The sequence below is a fragment of the Parus major genome, chromosome Z (genome assembly GCF_001522545.3).
Source record: "Parus major isolate Abel chromosome Z, Parus_major1.1, whole genome shotgun sequence".
NCBI classification, from domain to species: domain Eukaryota; kingdom Metazoa; phylum Chordata; class Aves; order Passeriformes; family Paridae; genus Parus; species Parus major.
This window is the reverse complement of record NC_031799.1, coordinates 7636901-7652296: the sequence shown is the minus strand read 5'-3', so window position 1 is coordinate 7652296 and position 15396 is coordinate 7636901. Positions and strand designations below refer to the sequence as shown.

At 56.0% G+C, this 15396-nt stretch overlaps 3 protein-coding genes across 5 annotated transcripts in view; 2 read left to right on the top strand and 1 right to left on the bottom strand.

Moving 5' to 3' along the window:
• The first annotated feature begins 526 nt into the window (after positions 1-526).
• Positions 527-2887, top strand: RPP25L (ribonuclease P/MRP subunit p25 like). 3 transcript variants are annotated; one of them, XM_015615317.2, is made up of 2 exons: positions 527-640; positions 1539-2887. In XM_015615317.2, exon 2 carries the CDS (start codon positions 1548-1550, stop codon positions 2094-2096), a length of 549 nt encoding a protein of 182 aa, XP_015470803.1. In that variant the 5' UTR covers positions 527-640; positions 1539-1547; the 3' UTR covers positions 2097-2887. The 3 variants fall into 3 exon arrangements, with proteins under 3 accessions (XP_015470803.1, XP_015470805.1, XP_015470804.1); XM_015615319.3 differs by lacking the exon at positions 527-640 and adding an exon at positions 665-780; XM_015615318.3 differs by lacking the exon at positions 527-640 and adding an exon at positions 815-978.
• Positions 2888-5602: 2715 nt separating this feature from the next.
• Positions 5603-8134, top strand: ENHO (energy homeostasis associated). Its single transcript, XM_015615320.2, has 2 exons — positions 5603-5770; positions 6383-8134. The coding sequence occupies exon 2, from the start codon at positions 6684-6686 to the stop codon at positions 6867-6869; it is 186 nt and encodes a 61-aa protein (XP_015470806.1). The 5' UTR covers positions 5603-5770; positions 6383-6683; the 3' UTR covers positions 6870-8134.
• A 1018-nt stretch (positions 8135-9152) lies between these two features.
• Positions 9153-15396, bottom strand: part of DNAI1 (dynein axonemal intermediate chain 1) — a 142223-nt gene continuing 135979 nt past the window's right edge. The window contains exon 20 of the mRNA XM_015615314.3: positions 9153-9423. Within this exon, the coding sequence (XP_015470800.1) occupies positions 9313-9423 (111 nt within the window). The 3' untranslated portion in view covers positions 9153-9312. The remainder of the gene's footprint in view (positions 9424-15396) is intronic.

Sequence of the window (15396 nt, the reverse complement as noted above, 5' to 3'; positions counted from 1 at the left end):
TGCCTGTGCCCAGGGGAATCTGGTCTCATGGAACTTTCTGCCTTGTGGTTCTCCCATCTCTGTGCTGAGAGAAGGCAGCAGCTTTTGTCTTTATCCTGCCTCTGCTTTCCTGAGGCTGCTGCAAGCCAAAGCCCATGCTGGCTCTTTCCAGAGAGGGCACAAGCCATGTCTTGCCTGGTTTCCAAGGCCATGTTTGTAGCAAGGGTCTCAAACCCTTCAGGTTGGTGAGACATGGCAGAATCCCCAGAGGAAGTCCAGAAGAGCTTGCCGGTCCCTGTATCAACAATCCTTATCAACAACATTGCTGGTTGTCAAACCCCAGTGGGGCTGCAGGCCTGCGGAAACCCCTGCTCCCTGCAGCTCCTGGGGAGCTCACGCAGGCCCGTCCGTGGGCGCGCACGGGTCCCCGTGTCTGTGCGTGCCCGGTGCCGGGCGCCGCTGGATGGGCCGGTGCGAGCGGGGACTGCCCCGGGGCCGGGTGGGCGGGGCCAGGGGCTCGCCCCGCCCATTCCCCCGTCCACCCAACCAGGTGATTGATGGGCGTGCTTCCGGTATCGAGCCCCGCCCAGCCCTCTCGCGCTTGCGCGCGCCCGGCGTCGGCCGCCATCTTGTGGGGAAGGGCGCGCTGAGGCGGCCGCAGGTGAGCGAGGGTTCCGCACGTCCCACCGGGACATCCCTGACTCCCTCCCCGGCAGTCCCGCATCCCACCGCGGCGGTCCGGCTCCTCTCGGGCCGCGGCCCGGGCCCCCAGGCACCGTTGGCAGCGGCTGCCGTGTCGGGGTGAGGGCCTCTTGTGCTCCCAGGGTTCGGAGCGGGAGCTCCGCGCTGCCGTGTCCCTGAGGAGGATGGGGTGCGGGGTACAGGGTCTGGGTGCAACGGGACTCAGGAGCCTGCGGTTAACAAAGTACTCTGACCTTCAGCACCTTGGGCTTTGCGGTGGGGACATGGAGTACGCTGCACAGGGCCAAGCAGACTGAGGTCAGGATGGTACCTGCCTTGGCAGAGACGGCGGCTGTGAGATCTGGCATTTCTGTCTTTCCCTCGAGGAAATCTTTTGTCATTCCTGCAACCCCTACCTTGCCATCTCCCATGGGACATGTAGTGTTTTGCCCTCAGCTGGGTTGACCGGGTTCCTAAGAGCCTGTTTCTGTAACACGAGGTGCTGCATGTAAACTGTGGCTGAATGCATGTTCTGGTGCAGATGAGGCCAGCATCCCCCAGGTTCTGTTCTCAGTCACCCCAGCTCACTTGTTCTGTCTTCTCTTGAGACACAGTCACCCTGCTTATGCCCACAACAGTAATGGTGTTTTTTTTCACAGCCTGCCTGCAAAGGCTCAGGCTGCCCTGTGGTAACATTCATACTGTAGGTATGTCCTTACAAGGACTGGGCTAATCTTTTGGTTATGCCTTTCCAGGATTCCCAGCCTTGATAGTTCAGATTGGCCTTCAGAGGGAAAGTTGTAGCTAACTGTGAGGGGAATTTCTTTGTGCAGCAACTACAGTGGGCTGGATGTTCATGGGTCCATTTTTCTTTTCAGCACTGCAGAATGGAGAACTATAAGAAGACAAAAATTGTGGAGAAACCTTGTCCTCTTCCTTTCACTGACCTGCCTGCTGATATTATTGAAATGAAGGTGAAGGATGGGAGCAAAATTAGGAATCTGATGGGCTATGCTATGAGCAAGATGGAGCAGGACTCAGTGAGGCAGATTCTTTTCACTGGCTCGGGCAAGGCTGTCAGCAAGACCATCACCTGTGTGGAAATCATGAAACGAAGGCTCAAGGAGCTGCACCAGATCACCAAAGTGCTCTTCAGACAGATTGAAGAAATCTGGGAGCCCATTGTGCCTGAGGCAGGCCTCGATGCCTTGACAGTGAAGAGAAACATTCCTGCCATATGTGTCCTACTGAGCAAAGATGTCCTGGATCCTCAGGAGCCAGGGTACCAGGCTCCAGGATCTTTTGATGCCTTCTGGACTGAGACACTGAAAGCGGAATCACAGGGCCAGATGAAGAGGAAGCAGGGTGGAGGCCGGGGAGCTGTCAGCACAGGGAAGCACCCTCGCTCCACCGGGGGAATGCCGGGGGGGCCTTGAGGCAGCAGCTCTGCGTGAGGTTCAGGGGAGCTGCAGAAACCAGCCTGGGGCTGTGGCTGCACAGCTGCTGCTGAACACGGGGGCTCACAGAAGTGTGAGGGGAGGGCTGGAGGAGTGGACTGTTATAACTGGGTGTGATTGTAGCTGTCTGAAAATGTGTTTTGACAAGTTCCCTTGCCAGAGGCTGCCAGGCTGTACTCCTTAGGGGTTTGTGGAAGACAGAAATTGCCTCTGCTTGAGCAAGAACTGTCGGTGTGCTGTCAGTGAGCCCCAGCAAAGGGCTGCTAGCCCAGCAAGGTTTCAGGTGCCCAGGGGTGCAGCAGCCCAGGGAGTGGGACAGACATATGCCTGTGTGCCAGATGCAGGTTGCTCTGACCAATACAAAGGAGAGACAGGACCTGATGTGCAATCGCCAGACAGGTGCCAGCATTGCCCAGGTTCATGAGCAGACAACAGGGCACAGGGCTGGGTCAGCCATTTCTGTGCCTGAAGAGTCCTTCTGCTGAGCCTGTCAGGGGGGTTGAATGTAGGACTGCCAGGATACAGCTCTGTCTGGCATCATGTGCACGTAGCTCCCTTTGGCTCGGTGGAGTTGGTGGTCATGGCTCTCTCTCCAAACAGGCAGTAGTCAACTTATGTTGTAACCAGCCTGAAATCCTGTGGCTCTGTGGCTGTCCTGGGGTGGTGGTAATGGGAAGCTCCCAAGGGATCCTGTTCTTTCCCCTTTATGCTCCTTGATAATGCACAAAGATGGCTTTAAAATAAAGGTGTAACTTCATGTAACTTGGAAATTTGTCATGTCTTCCTCATCCCACTGGAGGTCACCCTGCAAGCATTGATGGTTGGGCTGTGGCTGCTGCTGAAGCTCTGCTCTTCCAGCCCTCCTGCTGCTCTGTGTTTTTTCCTCTCCTGACTGTAAATGGACCCTGATCCAATGGGAGGTTAATATCCAAATACTAACCTCCTTTCACATCCAAAATAGATCAAAGTTCTGGGCTTTTTCTGTGAAGCTTTTTGCTAATTTTTTTTCCCCTCTTCTAAACTGTCTGGAACTACAGCCTCAAAAAGACAGGCTCATCCTGAACTCTGCTGAGTGAGGCAAAGGGTGGATCATCTTTCCTTTTCAGTAGTTTCCCTCCTGGAGCAGGTCCGGTAAGTAATTCTGGGCGAGAGAGAAGGGCTGTACCTGTGACAGGCTGAGCTCTTGCCTGAATGACCCCTGCTCACACGGTGTCCTGAGCAGTCCAGGAGCTCTTCCTGCTCTTCCCGTGTCACTACTTGTGTAGTGAGCTCCAGCTGGACCCAACACTCTGCACTGTCAGTTAAAGGGCGACAGTACAAGCATTGAAAGAGATTTCAAAGTGAGGGGGAGCAGGAGAGGTGCAGTGTTACCCGTGCAAACAGACAAGACTCCAGCAGCCTGCGTGGCGCACAGACACCTGCCTCGCATCCAAACGAGCGCCCAGTGGAGCCAGGATTGTGCCAGGCTTACACACCTCCTCCTCCTCCTCCTCTTCTGGAGGTCTCACTGCTGCCTGCCCCACTGCCTGGAGGTAGTCAGCGGAATGCTTGGACCTGTCCACTGTGCCAGCAGATGTGAGTCCTGGGAATGGGGCAGAGTTAATCTGTTCTGTCTTTGTGCTGTTCCCAGCTGCTGCTCCCTTACATCTGAGGAGGAGACTGCTTTTCCTGACTAATTAGCAGATTAGCCATAAATGCCAAGGAAGATGCTCAAGTGTCTGATCAGATGGCTTCTGACATTTCAACTGGCAATGTGTCTGTGTTTACTCAAAACACCCTCTTAGCAGAGAGCCGAGAGCCAGATCCTCAGGCAGCCTGTATAACCCTCCCTCATGGCCGTGGCACGTTTAAAGCTGCCTCATCAAAGCTGCAAAGTTATTATTTATTTTTGTTTCATTGGAAGTTATCCTCAGCTGACTTGGTGTCTGTCCCTTCAGGACTGAGCTTTACCTGACCATCACACCTGTGGGTTCAGGTCAGCTGAGAGATGTCCCAGCTCCCTTACAGCTCTGCCCTTCACCTATCCTTCATCTGGCTGTCTCTTCTCCCATGGAGACACACCATGTCGGGATGCCTATCTGCCATACACCCCGGTGAGACTGCTGTGCACCTGTGTCACCAGGCATATGTGGAGCCTGGATGTGGTTTTTCAGAGCAATTGCAGGTGCAGATCACTGTGGGTCTCCAGGAAGCACCTGAGGGCCCCTCCAGCCCCTCCTCCTGTCTCCTAGCCATCTCCTTTGGGTGCCACATCTGTGTCCTTTAGTGGGTGCACCCACCTTTGTGGTGATGCCCCACACGAGGGCTTCTCTGGCTCCAGTGTCCATATGGAAGCTGGCAGCTGTGCACGGGTTCAGGCTGTGAACCCTGTTCCTCAGTTTCCCCACTGACAGGACGGGGAGAAGTCGGTTGTGCTGGTGAGGCTGATCTTGCTCACATTCCCAGGTACTGATTTTCCCTAGATGTCCTGTTCCCTCCTCTCCCTGGGTTATCATGGGCTCTAAGCATGAGCTCTAAGCTCTCTGTCTGCCTGTACCTCTTGTGGCCCGGGAAGGACCCCAGCCCAGCCCTGGCAAGTCCACCCTCAGCATGCTTAAGCCGCGATGTGTGTAGGACCAAGTGCACGTGTGTTCGTGTGTGTGCAGGGCAGGCAGCAGCAGGGAGAGCCACCCGGTGGCCCCCGGGCAGAGCAGGGCACGCAGCTCACGGAGTGTCTGCACCAGGCGCAGCAGGACCCGGGCAGGGCTGTGCCAGCAGCGGCGCAAGGGCAGCACCGGGGCCCGTACGGGCAGCAGCACCAAGGGCACTACCGGTGATAGTGCCCGTGACGGTACTGGGGACAATACGGGGGCAGTACCGCGGCCGCACTGGGCCCCGTACCGGGGGCAGTACCGGGGGTAGTACAGGGGCAGTACTGTGACCGTACCGGGGCAGTTCCACTGGCAGTACCGCTGACAGTACCGTGACAGTACCGTGACAGTACCGCAGGCAGTTCCGCTGGCAGTACAGCTGACAGTACCTAGGCAGTACCACAGGCAGTACCGGGGCAGCACCGTGACAGTACTGGGGCAGTACCGTTGGCAGTACCTGGGCAGAACCGGGGCAGTACCGCTGACAGTACCGTGACGGTACCTGGGCAGTACCACAGGCAGTACCGGGGCAGCATCGTGACAGTACCCCGGCTGTACCGCGGCAGTACCGCTGGTAGTACCACTGGCAGTACCGCTGGCAGTACCGGGACAATACCGGGTCGCGACCCGGGCCGGGCCGGCAGAGCGCGCGCTGCCCGGCGTTTGTCCCCCCGCCGCTCACGTGGGAGCCGGGCGAGGGGGCGTGTCCCCAGCGGGGCGTTCGGCCAATGATAGGTGTCGGGCGGAGGAGATGACCAATGGCGATGCAGGGGTGGGCCTCCAGCAGGGCCCGCCCCCGATGCCGGCGGGAGGGCGCGGGCGGCGCGCGGGGTTGCGGCACCCACGGGCGGCCGCGGCGGGACCGCGCCGGCTCCGAGCGCTCCGCGGGGCCGCGCTGGGGCCGCTCCGCGCCGGGACCCCGAGCCGCCAACCCGCTCCGAGCGGGGCCCCGGCCCCGGCAGCGCCGCCCGCCCTCCCGCCGGCACCGGGGTCCCGGCGGAACCCGGGGAGAAGCGGAGGCAGGTGGGTAACGCCGGGGCCCCGCGGCGGGACGCGGCGGGAGGGCGGAGTTGGTGGGACCTGTTGCTGTCCGGTTCCGGGGGCTCCGTGGTTGTCCCTCCGCGGCGGGCGGGGGGTCAAAGGACCCGGGGAGCGCCGCCGCCGGGGCTCTGCCCGACCTCTGTAAAAGCACATCGGGGGCTGCCCTGTCCCCCCCGCCGCTGCCCCCGACCCTGGCCCCGGCCCCGTTCTGGATGCGGGACCTCGCAGCGGCGTCCCGCCGGCAGGAAAAGGAGTTGGAGGATGGAGAGGGGATCGGATCGGGGCCATGGCTGTCCGGAGTCACCCGGGAGTGCACGGGGGGGAGCGTTTGGGTCGGGATGAGGCGGTGGGTCTCCCACTGGGGACACGTCCAGCCTGGTGGTCCACGCAGGGGATGAAGGGCAGAGCCAGCGCTGGAAAGGGGTGCTGGAAATGTCCCCCAAACAGCACCTAACCTGGGAGCCGCTGCAGCCTTCCAACTCCAACGGAGCCCCGTGGGTCTTGGGGTCGCTGTCCCCTGGCACCCCCAGAGCCCACCCTGAGGGGCTCACACAGCCTGTCCCTTCATGCCCACGGTGACTTTCTCTCTTCTAGGTGCTGGAGGGAGAACAGTGATCCTTGTGTCCTCACTGCCGTGCTGGAGGAGGGGAAGCCGAGGGAAAGCTTCCCTGTGGTGTGGTGCAGCCCGGGACACAGCTGTGAGCGGTCGAACTGACAGGGTGACACTGTCCTGCTGCCGGCCTGGCCCCATCCCCATCCCACCGCCAGCACCATGGCTGTCCCCTTTGGCCCCTGCCAATGCTAGCAGGTGGAGGCTGCACGCTCGATCACTGCCCTGGCATCCCAAGGGTGAGACCGGGCTGTGGGCCCCGCTGATTCCTGCGGGACGGTGGCCATGGCGGCTGCTCTCTCCACCGGAGCGATAGTGGCAATTTCTTTTAACTGTGTCATCGCATTACTCATCCTCATCCTCTTCCTCATCCTCTGCAAAGCCTGCAGGACCCCCTCATGTCCCAAGAAGACCCCAGCTTCTGATGTGGATGAGTCAAGGAATGAAGAGAAGTACTTGCTGCAGCCCTGATCTGCCTGGGGACTGGGGTATCCGGCTGTGCCGAAGGAGTTGTGCCAGATTGGATGCCTATGCTGCGACTCGAGTGCTGGATCAGGCATGAAAGCTGAGGGGACACCCAACTGCTTGCAGGGGCTGTGACAGGGGGTGCAGTCCTATGCCTTTGTGGTTTTGGTGTGTGAAGTTCCTGCGAGTGCCCACAGTGGTGATGGGGATAGAGAGGCAGCTGATGGGCATATGCTACAGGGACAGTCATGCTTGTCCCAGCGGCCAGTGACCACAGCAGGAGCTCTGCTTTCAAGTGCACCCCTTGTTTTTGAAGAGCTTGTGGGCTCTTCTCTGGTGTTCAGGGCCTGTGACAGTGACAACAAGGTCACAAATCTGAGCAAAGCTGGTTGGGGGCCTGGAGAGGGGAGGCAGCAGGGCTGGCACAAGTGCTTCTTCCCCAAAAGGCTGGCTGCTCTATGGCAGGGTGTGCCCAGGGGAACCTGAGCAGCCCCAGCCCTGCTGGCAGAGTAGGGTGTTACCTGTCCAGATGTTTGGGGGTGGCACTGGATGCCACATGCCCTCAGCCTCAGGTGGGCATTTGGCAGATGTCTGCCCAAGCAGCAGGTTTAGTGAGGCATGAGAGGGCCTGCATGGCCTGCCTGATCATCCCCAGCCTGTGTCAGTCCCTTCCAGCATTAGCACCAACGCTGCTAGGCAAATGACCCTCCTCCTCCTCCTCGCTGGGTGCGTGTCCCTGCCCTCCCCCGGTCTGCTCCCAGCTGAGGCCAGCCAGTGGTACCTGCCCTGCCTGTGAGCAGCAGAGCTGCCCTTGCAGGCATCCCCAATCCCTCTGAGAGCAGCCTGGTGTGGCTTTTTCCTGGGGAGATGGAAGACATGGGGAGATGAGGGTGCCTGGACAAATAGCTTTGAAGGTTCTTTGACCCTGCCTGTTCCCTGGGGATCACAGTGGCTCTGTGGGGAGGGATGCTGTCATCTGGCTTGCCTGCAAGCCTGGCAGCTGTATCCCCCACCCTGCCAGTGAGTGCTGTGGGTTTTGGAGGGCTCTGCCTTGCCTTTCCTAGAGCCGAGCAATAGCCACAGTCACCACTGGCATAGCCACTGCAATAAGGGGACAGAAGGGTGGGGTGGGAGGGATGCTAGTCAGGGTTCCTTGCACAGGCTTGGCCAGGCCTGGCAGAGCCTGCGGCTCCTCCCCGTGTCAGGTGTAGCAAACACATCCCTTTGCAGCCTTGTTTTTACTAGACTAATAAACAGATTGTAGGACCCCCCGTTGTGTCTCTGAGCTCTACCGAGTGCCTGGAAAAATTCGGGGGGAGGTGGCACGTCCTGCCATCCCGCAGGGCTGAGGAGTGGCTGCCGCGGGGCTGGGGGCCAATTTCTTTGGAGGACTGTGGGTGGTTTGCTCAGGAATGGAGATAAGAAAGGGCTCGTGTCCACATCCGTCTGTGGCTTTTAAATGCTGGGTCGAATGAAACCTGACTGGAGGTTTCCTGCCTGCCTGCCTGGCCTGGGGGCATGTGGGAGTTAGCAGGGAGCATTCCCCAACCTCTGTGCCAGAGGCACGGGAGAGTTTCCAAGCTGTGGCCTTACTTTACAAGGATGCTTGTGGGAGACAGGCCAGCTGAGCATATGGGGGACACCTGCCACCACACCTGTCTGGTGGCTTTGGTGCCCAGGCGTGGGAGCTGTGCACAAGGATCTGGTGCTGCTCATCAGCATGCTGTGAGGCCACTGCTGCTCCTGCTGCCACCGCAGCCGCGTAGCAGCTAATCCTCTGCTGCACACAGAGTGGTGGAAGGCTCTGCAAACCCCGCTGCCCAGCAGTTCCCAACAGGCACCAACTGGTCAGAGGCACCCCAGCCCCACGCTGAGGCCCCTGGGGAGAGGGGAGCTGTGAGCCTCCCACAGCTGCTGACTGGCAGCTGTTGCCATGTGCTGTCTGGAAGGTCTCTCTCCCACAGTCCTGGGCCACCAGGCCAGGTTTCCAGGCACCCTCTGCCTTGGGCTGCCACCACAAAATCCAGATGTGGCATTCCATTTGACTTGCACAAATGCCTGGGGGGGCTACAGCTCAGAGCTCAATCTCTCTGGCCACCACTCACACAGTGGGACTGGCTGCCATGAAGCTGCAGCCCTGAGGTTTTCCTAGGCCCCCTCCTGCCCTCCATAGGGCTCTCATCTGGTGCAAGCCTACTCAAGGATTGGGAAAGCCAAGGGCCATGTGGCTCTGGAGGGCCAAGTGTGGTGAGATTTGCCTAACCCAGACGTGACTGCACACCACAGCTCTCCTAGCACCTCTGTTTATTTGTCCAGGCACAGAGGCAAAGTGTTCCTTCTGTGCAAAAAGTGGGCAGCAGGGGCCCCGTGGCTTGCATGCCAAGCAGCCACCAATCAAAGCTGAGCTTGTTTGGCCAGAGGCTGCCCACAGAGTCATCATTCCCCCCTCTCACTTCTCTTTCTCTTTCTTGCTCCCTGGCTCTCTCACCAGACTAAGCAGCTTCTCCAGCTTTGCCATTTCCTCCTCGGGACTTATCTTCACCTCCTGGCCTTTCTTCTTCTGCAAAGAGACCAAGCAGGATAGAACTGTGAGCAGGGAGGAAAGCAGGGGTGAGGAGGGGTCCAACACAGGGAGGGCTGCTGGAGTGCTGTGTCTGAGATCTCACCCCTCACTGGAGGCTGATCCACAGTGGGATGCACCTGCCCATCCTCACATTTCAAGCTCAAGGTGCCATTAGATGTGTGAAATCTCCTATGAACTGGGGAAGGGCACTAATAAAGTGTTTGGATGGGAATGGGAGTGGATCTGTTGATCCACAGTGACTCAAAGCCTCTTCTGCCTCTCTCTTCCTAGACCTTAGCCCTGTGGGACTGCACCACCCTCTAAGCTATGCCCCCAAGCTGTAGGTAGGTGCCAGATATGCAAGATTGCTAGGGCAATGACACTGGTGCGGATGTCCAGACCTCTCGAAAACAGCCCCACCATGCCCACCCCGTGCAGGTGCTTGTGGGCAGAGGCAGCCACAGGAGCAGGGATCATCCCTTTTGTACCCAAATGGCGTTCCCCAGGAGGGCAGCACCCTAACCTGGTGGGGAGAAGTGAGTCAGGTCTCCCAGGTGTGCTGTTAACTCCTCAGTGAGGCTCCCCTGTGCCTGGACACACTTCTGTGCCAGCCCAGATGCACAACCCAGCACAGGCAAGGAGGACAAGCACTTCCTACAGTGCCAAAGCATCCCAAGGGCTCCCTACCTGAGTGCTAAAGCCAGCTACCAGCATCTTGAGAAAAAAAAGCACAAGGGAAAGAACCAGCCCAGTTCAGCCCTTGCTCGTTTGGGAGCAGCAGGAGCTTTCCAGGCCTGGCAGAGGATGATGTCCCTGCTGAAGGCACAAGTTCCACTCATTGTTTTGGGCAGAGCATGTTTCTGCTGTGCTGTGGGCTGCAACATTGCTCTCAACAGAGTTCTGGTACTTTGGGAAAGTGATTAATTTGGCTTAGGCTCTCCAGGTTCACATCATGTAAGACACAGCTGCAGCAGAGGAATTTTCCAAGCTACACTGAGCCCACCAAGCCCTCCTGCAGCTGAGGATTGAGAATACTCCTGAAGTACACCATGGGATTTCTCTAAAAGAGCATCCCCACAGCGACCACTTCCATTGTGAAGTGTTGCCTTTCAATCACAGATTTGCCCTTTGCCAGCCTTCTGGATCTTGCCTTGCCTTTGGAGGTGGTATACCCCTGCTTTGGGGCTGGGGAGCTCCTCTGTGTGCAGCATGGCTCTGGGCACCCCAGAAAGCAGCTGCCAAGCACAGGCAAGCAGGAGGACAGGCACAGTCTTGCAGGTGGGCTCAGGAGAGGTGGCAGCAGGCCTCCAACACTGCAGCAGAGCAAAGGGAAAGGAACATCCCTGACCAGGCTTGGAGGCAGCCTGCAGGAAGTTGCTGTACTGGCTCTTCTGGGCGTCCCCAAAGCACAGCCTCTGCTCTCTGTGCTCTCAAAAGGCCAGAGGAGCAGCACTCAGCATCGGAGGAAGGAGACTGCCAGCATTCCTCTCTCCCCACTTAGAACAGATCAATTCTCCTCCCGCTGAATCAGCCCCGCTAATGGCCACGGGTGCAGCAATTACAAACACACACCTTCCCTTCGGCGCTGAAGAAATGCCAGCGCACAACACGGGGAAAGTTGTTAGCCCGCACAGATCTCACTCCGTTTCTCTAGCAAACATGGCATTGCTAAGTGATGAAAACGTGCAAAGAAGTCCCCGGGGAATCCCCATGTGCTCCCTCCTCCCAGCCCAGCACAACTTCGATGGAACAGAGGTTTCCCAAGCTGCCAGAGGACACTGCTGAGATGAAACCAGACCTGGGGCAAGGATGAGGACTGGGATAGCTGGAGACCCCTCTGCTCCCAAGAAGAGAGCTCCACTGCTGTTCTGAGCACTGGGATGAGCCCAGGTTGTTTTATTTACTGAGTCCATTGGCTGCATGCTGGGACAGTGCTGGTTTGTATTAATGCCAACAGGTGAGCAGTGCCCTTTGTGGCTCTGGCCCAGGCACTGCAAAAAGTGATGTTTGTAATAATGGCCCACAGCAGAGCATCTCTCTGAGAGCCTTGGGATAAACACAGCTGCTTGAGGTTTTTCAGGACTTAGCTATTTCTGCAGAAAAGCTGCTTTGCTGTTTGACAGCATTCAAACCCCTCCCTTTGTCACCCTGTGTCACATACAGCACCACACAAAGGTCTTCAGGACAGGCAAAAGAGGCGTCTGCTTTGCTCATATGGGGAGAGAAGATGCTGAAGCCACCTTCCACCAATCCATTGCCATCCCAAGCCCTTTGATCTGTCCTCTGGTAGGGTCAGGGAGAGTCCCTGACTGATGTCCTGCAGGCCCATGGGAACTGTGTCTAAGCCTTGCTGAATTCACCATCCTCAGGCAAGGCTCAGCTCATGATCACTAAACTGTCCCTAAAACTTTGACTTTCACACTGTCTCAGCTCCTTTGGTGCTTCTGAGCACACTGCAACAAAGCCACACGCAAGCCTGTAATGAGCCATAACTGAACCAGAGCCCTAATTTAACGCCACATAACCAAGCAAGCAAGATGACACAGGGAATGAAGATTATAATGTCCTTTTGGGGGCACTGGAATGGAAAGTTTCCCTTTATTCTGTCATCTGCTTCTCCCGGGGCACTTGTGCTTGTGAGCTGGCTAGGCCACTGATGGCACCAGCACAGCACTGTGGGATCTGCTTGGATGCACGTGGCAGCTTCCTAAAAATCCAGGGGCTTTGGCTGTATCAGATCTCTGAGAAGCAGTCCTTGGAGCAGAGCTATTGCAATGTCCCAGGGCGCACATGAGGCCGGGAAGTGTCACTTCCACATGCAGCTGCCAAAAGGCTCTGCCTCCAGCAGATGCCACAGCCAGGTGTGGAGAGGGCACTTGTGGGGCTCTGCTACCATGTGCATAGCTGAGCCTGTCCTCCACCTACATCCCTGCTCACACCACATTCATAGGGCTCACCAGGAGCTGAGAGGGAGTCAAGGCAGAACATCTTCCCCATGAAGCTGTTAGATGCAGAGCTGAGATTACATGGGAGGTCTGTCCCTGAGGAGCTCATGGAATGGGTATTGGAGCTGCTCAGAGCAGCATTTGCATCAACTTTATTGTTAACTGCTTCAAACTGGAGAGCAAAATGTTCCTGTTGAAATAGGGATGAGGGACATGGCAGAAAAGCTCATGGCAGGTCAGAAAAGGTGCTCTGCAGGGATGGACTCTGCCCTGCTTACAGAATGTCCTCAGGGAGGAGAGATGGGGAAGAGACTCCCTGTTTGTGTCACTGTTGCTGTGTTTGTTGCCAGGTTTTGCACAGTCCTTATGCTCCCTATACCTCATGTCTATGGTCTTTCCTGGCTCATCAAGGAGCAAAACTGAGGCAAGGGGCTCAGGCTTAGAGGCAGTGTGCAGGACCCTTGATGGTCCTCTCAGCCCCAGGGTGAGTACTGGCACTGGAAGTGCAGCAGGAGGTGGGAGATGACTGAGGTGAAGCCTCAGGGGGAAGGGTGGAGTGAGGACTAGGACAAAGAAGATGAGGATGAGGACTGTCTGCTTGCAGATCCCTTGACCCTTGGGAGCCTCAGCCCCACCCATCCCCATGCTGGCACATGCTGAACTCTGCATTCAGGTTATGGGATTTATTTAAACTGGAGTCTTGGCTAATGCCTTCATTCCCTAGTTGAACAGCATACTGCTGAGTTAATAAAACTCTCCCATAAAAGCCGTGATGCTGGCACTTTTCAGCTTCCATGTCTTTTTCCCATTGGTGGAATAATCATAAAACATCTGCTCTGAAGTTTCGATTAAACAAGGCCAAACATGTTTATGTTTTAAAGCAGCAAGGAAGTCAACCACGCTGATATGAATATAGTCAGGAAAGTCCCCACAACTTCCTTGGGAGCAGAGGTGACCCTTTACCCTGCTGAGCCTTGGCCAAGGGGCACAGGCCTGTCTCTGCACTGCTGTTGTCATGACACTGATGTCATTCCTTACACAATGGGAATTCTGGATACAGTCATGCTGGAACAGGATGTAGACATTTTAAAAAGCAACCCAGTGGCCTAAGAACTGGGTTTCCTTGCACAAGGGCTTAAGCTTTTACAGAGTCATTTTGAAGGGGGTGAGAAGCTTCAAGAAGATACCTGAAACTGCTTATTCTTATTATCCTCTGTGGGAAGGGGCACACAACTTGCCAGCTATTCAGAAGTTTATTTCTTTGACAGAAGACCTTTTCTTGTTCCTTCTGCTCAGGTTAAGGTGCCAGCTTCAGGGTAAGGGCTCCTCCATTATCAAAACACACTAGTGACTGGTCTGGTGAACTCAATGAATGAGAGCAAAGATGAAGCTTCCCTGGAGCATTTCTATCGGGAAGATCAAGGAAGGCTAAACTCCTTCATGAACACAGAAAAATTTTCCTCATCATCTCTCTGGGTCACTAACCAAACATCAATAGGAATATTAACAGGAATATGATATGAGCTGCAACCCTGAAGCCTCCCAGATCTACCTCATCATGGCCCTATTGCAATCCAGTGCTATCATATGAAGCTGGAGTTATGCTGAGCTGGGGATGATGTCTGTGCCAGGATGACTTCTTGGCTCTCAAGAAGTCCCTTTACATGCAACAGCAACATGCTTTTCAAGCACAGAAAGCCTTGAGGCACACTTAGAGCCTGATCCAACAGCACTACTCCTGGCCCATGGAAGGATTAGCTGACAGACTGGAGATAAGGATTTAGGCTTATTCCACTACTGCTTGGAAATAAATGACACAATAAACTTTATTTGCAGGGAATGAAGCCAGCAGAAAAGCCCAGGGGATGGTTGGGTCATTCAGGTGGCAGCAGCAACACAGGATCATTGGCCTCAAGGATGCTCTTACCTCCCACTTCAGGTACAACCTGTGGAATTCAGGGCAAGCACTCCCACCTTGCTCAAGCTCACATCCTGACTCAAAGACCTTGCCTGGAATCAGCACTGACCCATGCTAAAGCAGACACGGGTCTCAGGGCCCCATCTGACCTGCCTTTGCTTCTTGGAAGTCACCATTTAAATTGGGTAAGTCACAGTGCTGGGACCAGCCTGTGTCTCAGCAGCACACACCTGCCAGGAAAGGCATGGGTCAGGACAAAGGTCATGGAGCAAAGGTCAGGACATCCAACAGGCAGATGGTGCAAAGAAAATTGGATCAGACCCAGAAGCGGATGGGATTGTCACTGGAAATAAACCAGAAGGAAATGAGGAGGGCACGTGGGCAGGGATCACTTCTCCCGAAATAGTGGGTAGCTGCCCACAGCACACCACAGAACTGGCCAGTTCACATACATCCATGGGAGAGGGGAGGGAATGGCTGATGGAATGGATGGGCTTTGCAGCAGCAGCAAGCTAACAGCCTGGACAAATCCATGGCCATCAGGGAGCACAGCCTGTGCATCCTCACAGCTCTGTGTCTGCTCTGCCAGGGGCTAGCTGGGACTCCACCTCCTTGCTTACCCCCACTGCAGTATCCTCTGGCCAAGGAGAAGCTGTGCATATAGCAGGAGCTGTTCCCCAAAGAACATTCCCTATTCTTGCTAACTCCAGAGCCTCAAGCAATGTCTCTTACAGACCACTAATTTAGGCACCTAAATTTAGCCATAAAAAGACCACATTTAGCATGAAAACTTCAGTGAACGGGGCCAAGCTGAGTGCAGATTTGTTTCATGGCATTCCCCACAGCTGCTCTGAACTGGGCATTACAATGATTTGTTACCTCCTTCCGAATTTTTCTCTGTAGCAGCTGCAGAAACCCACTAAAACCATTTAAAACTGTTGGTCTTCTGTCTTTTCCATTCTCTGACACAAGTTCAAAAGAGGGATGTTGTCATGACCCTCATTTCATCAATCATCAAATAAATGGCTTTAAAAAGAAGGATAAATTTTAAAGTAATCTTAAGACATTATGGGTCTGAAATGAACCTATACCCTTAACTCTGTCCTG

Coding starts and splice junctions, on each gene's coding strand:
- ENHO (XM_015615320.2), top strand. CDS start 6,684: ATGGCGGCTGCTCTCTCCACCGGAGCGATAGTGGCAATTTCTTTTAAC.
- RPP25L (XM_015615317.2), top strand. CDS start 1,548: ATGGAGAACTATAAGAAGACAAAAATTGTGGAGAAACCTTGTCCTCTT.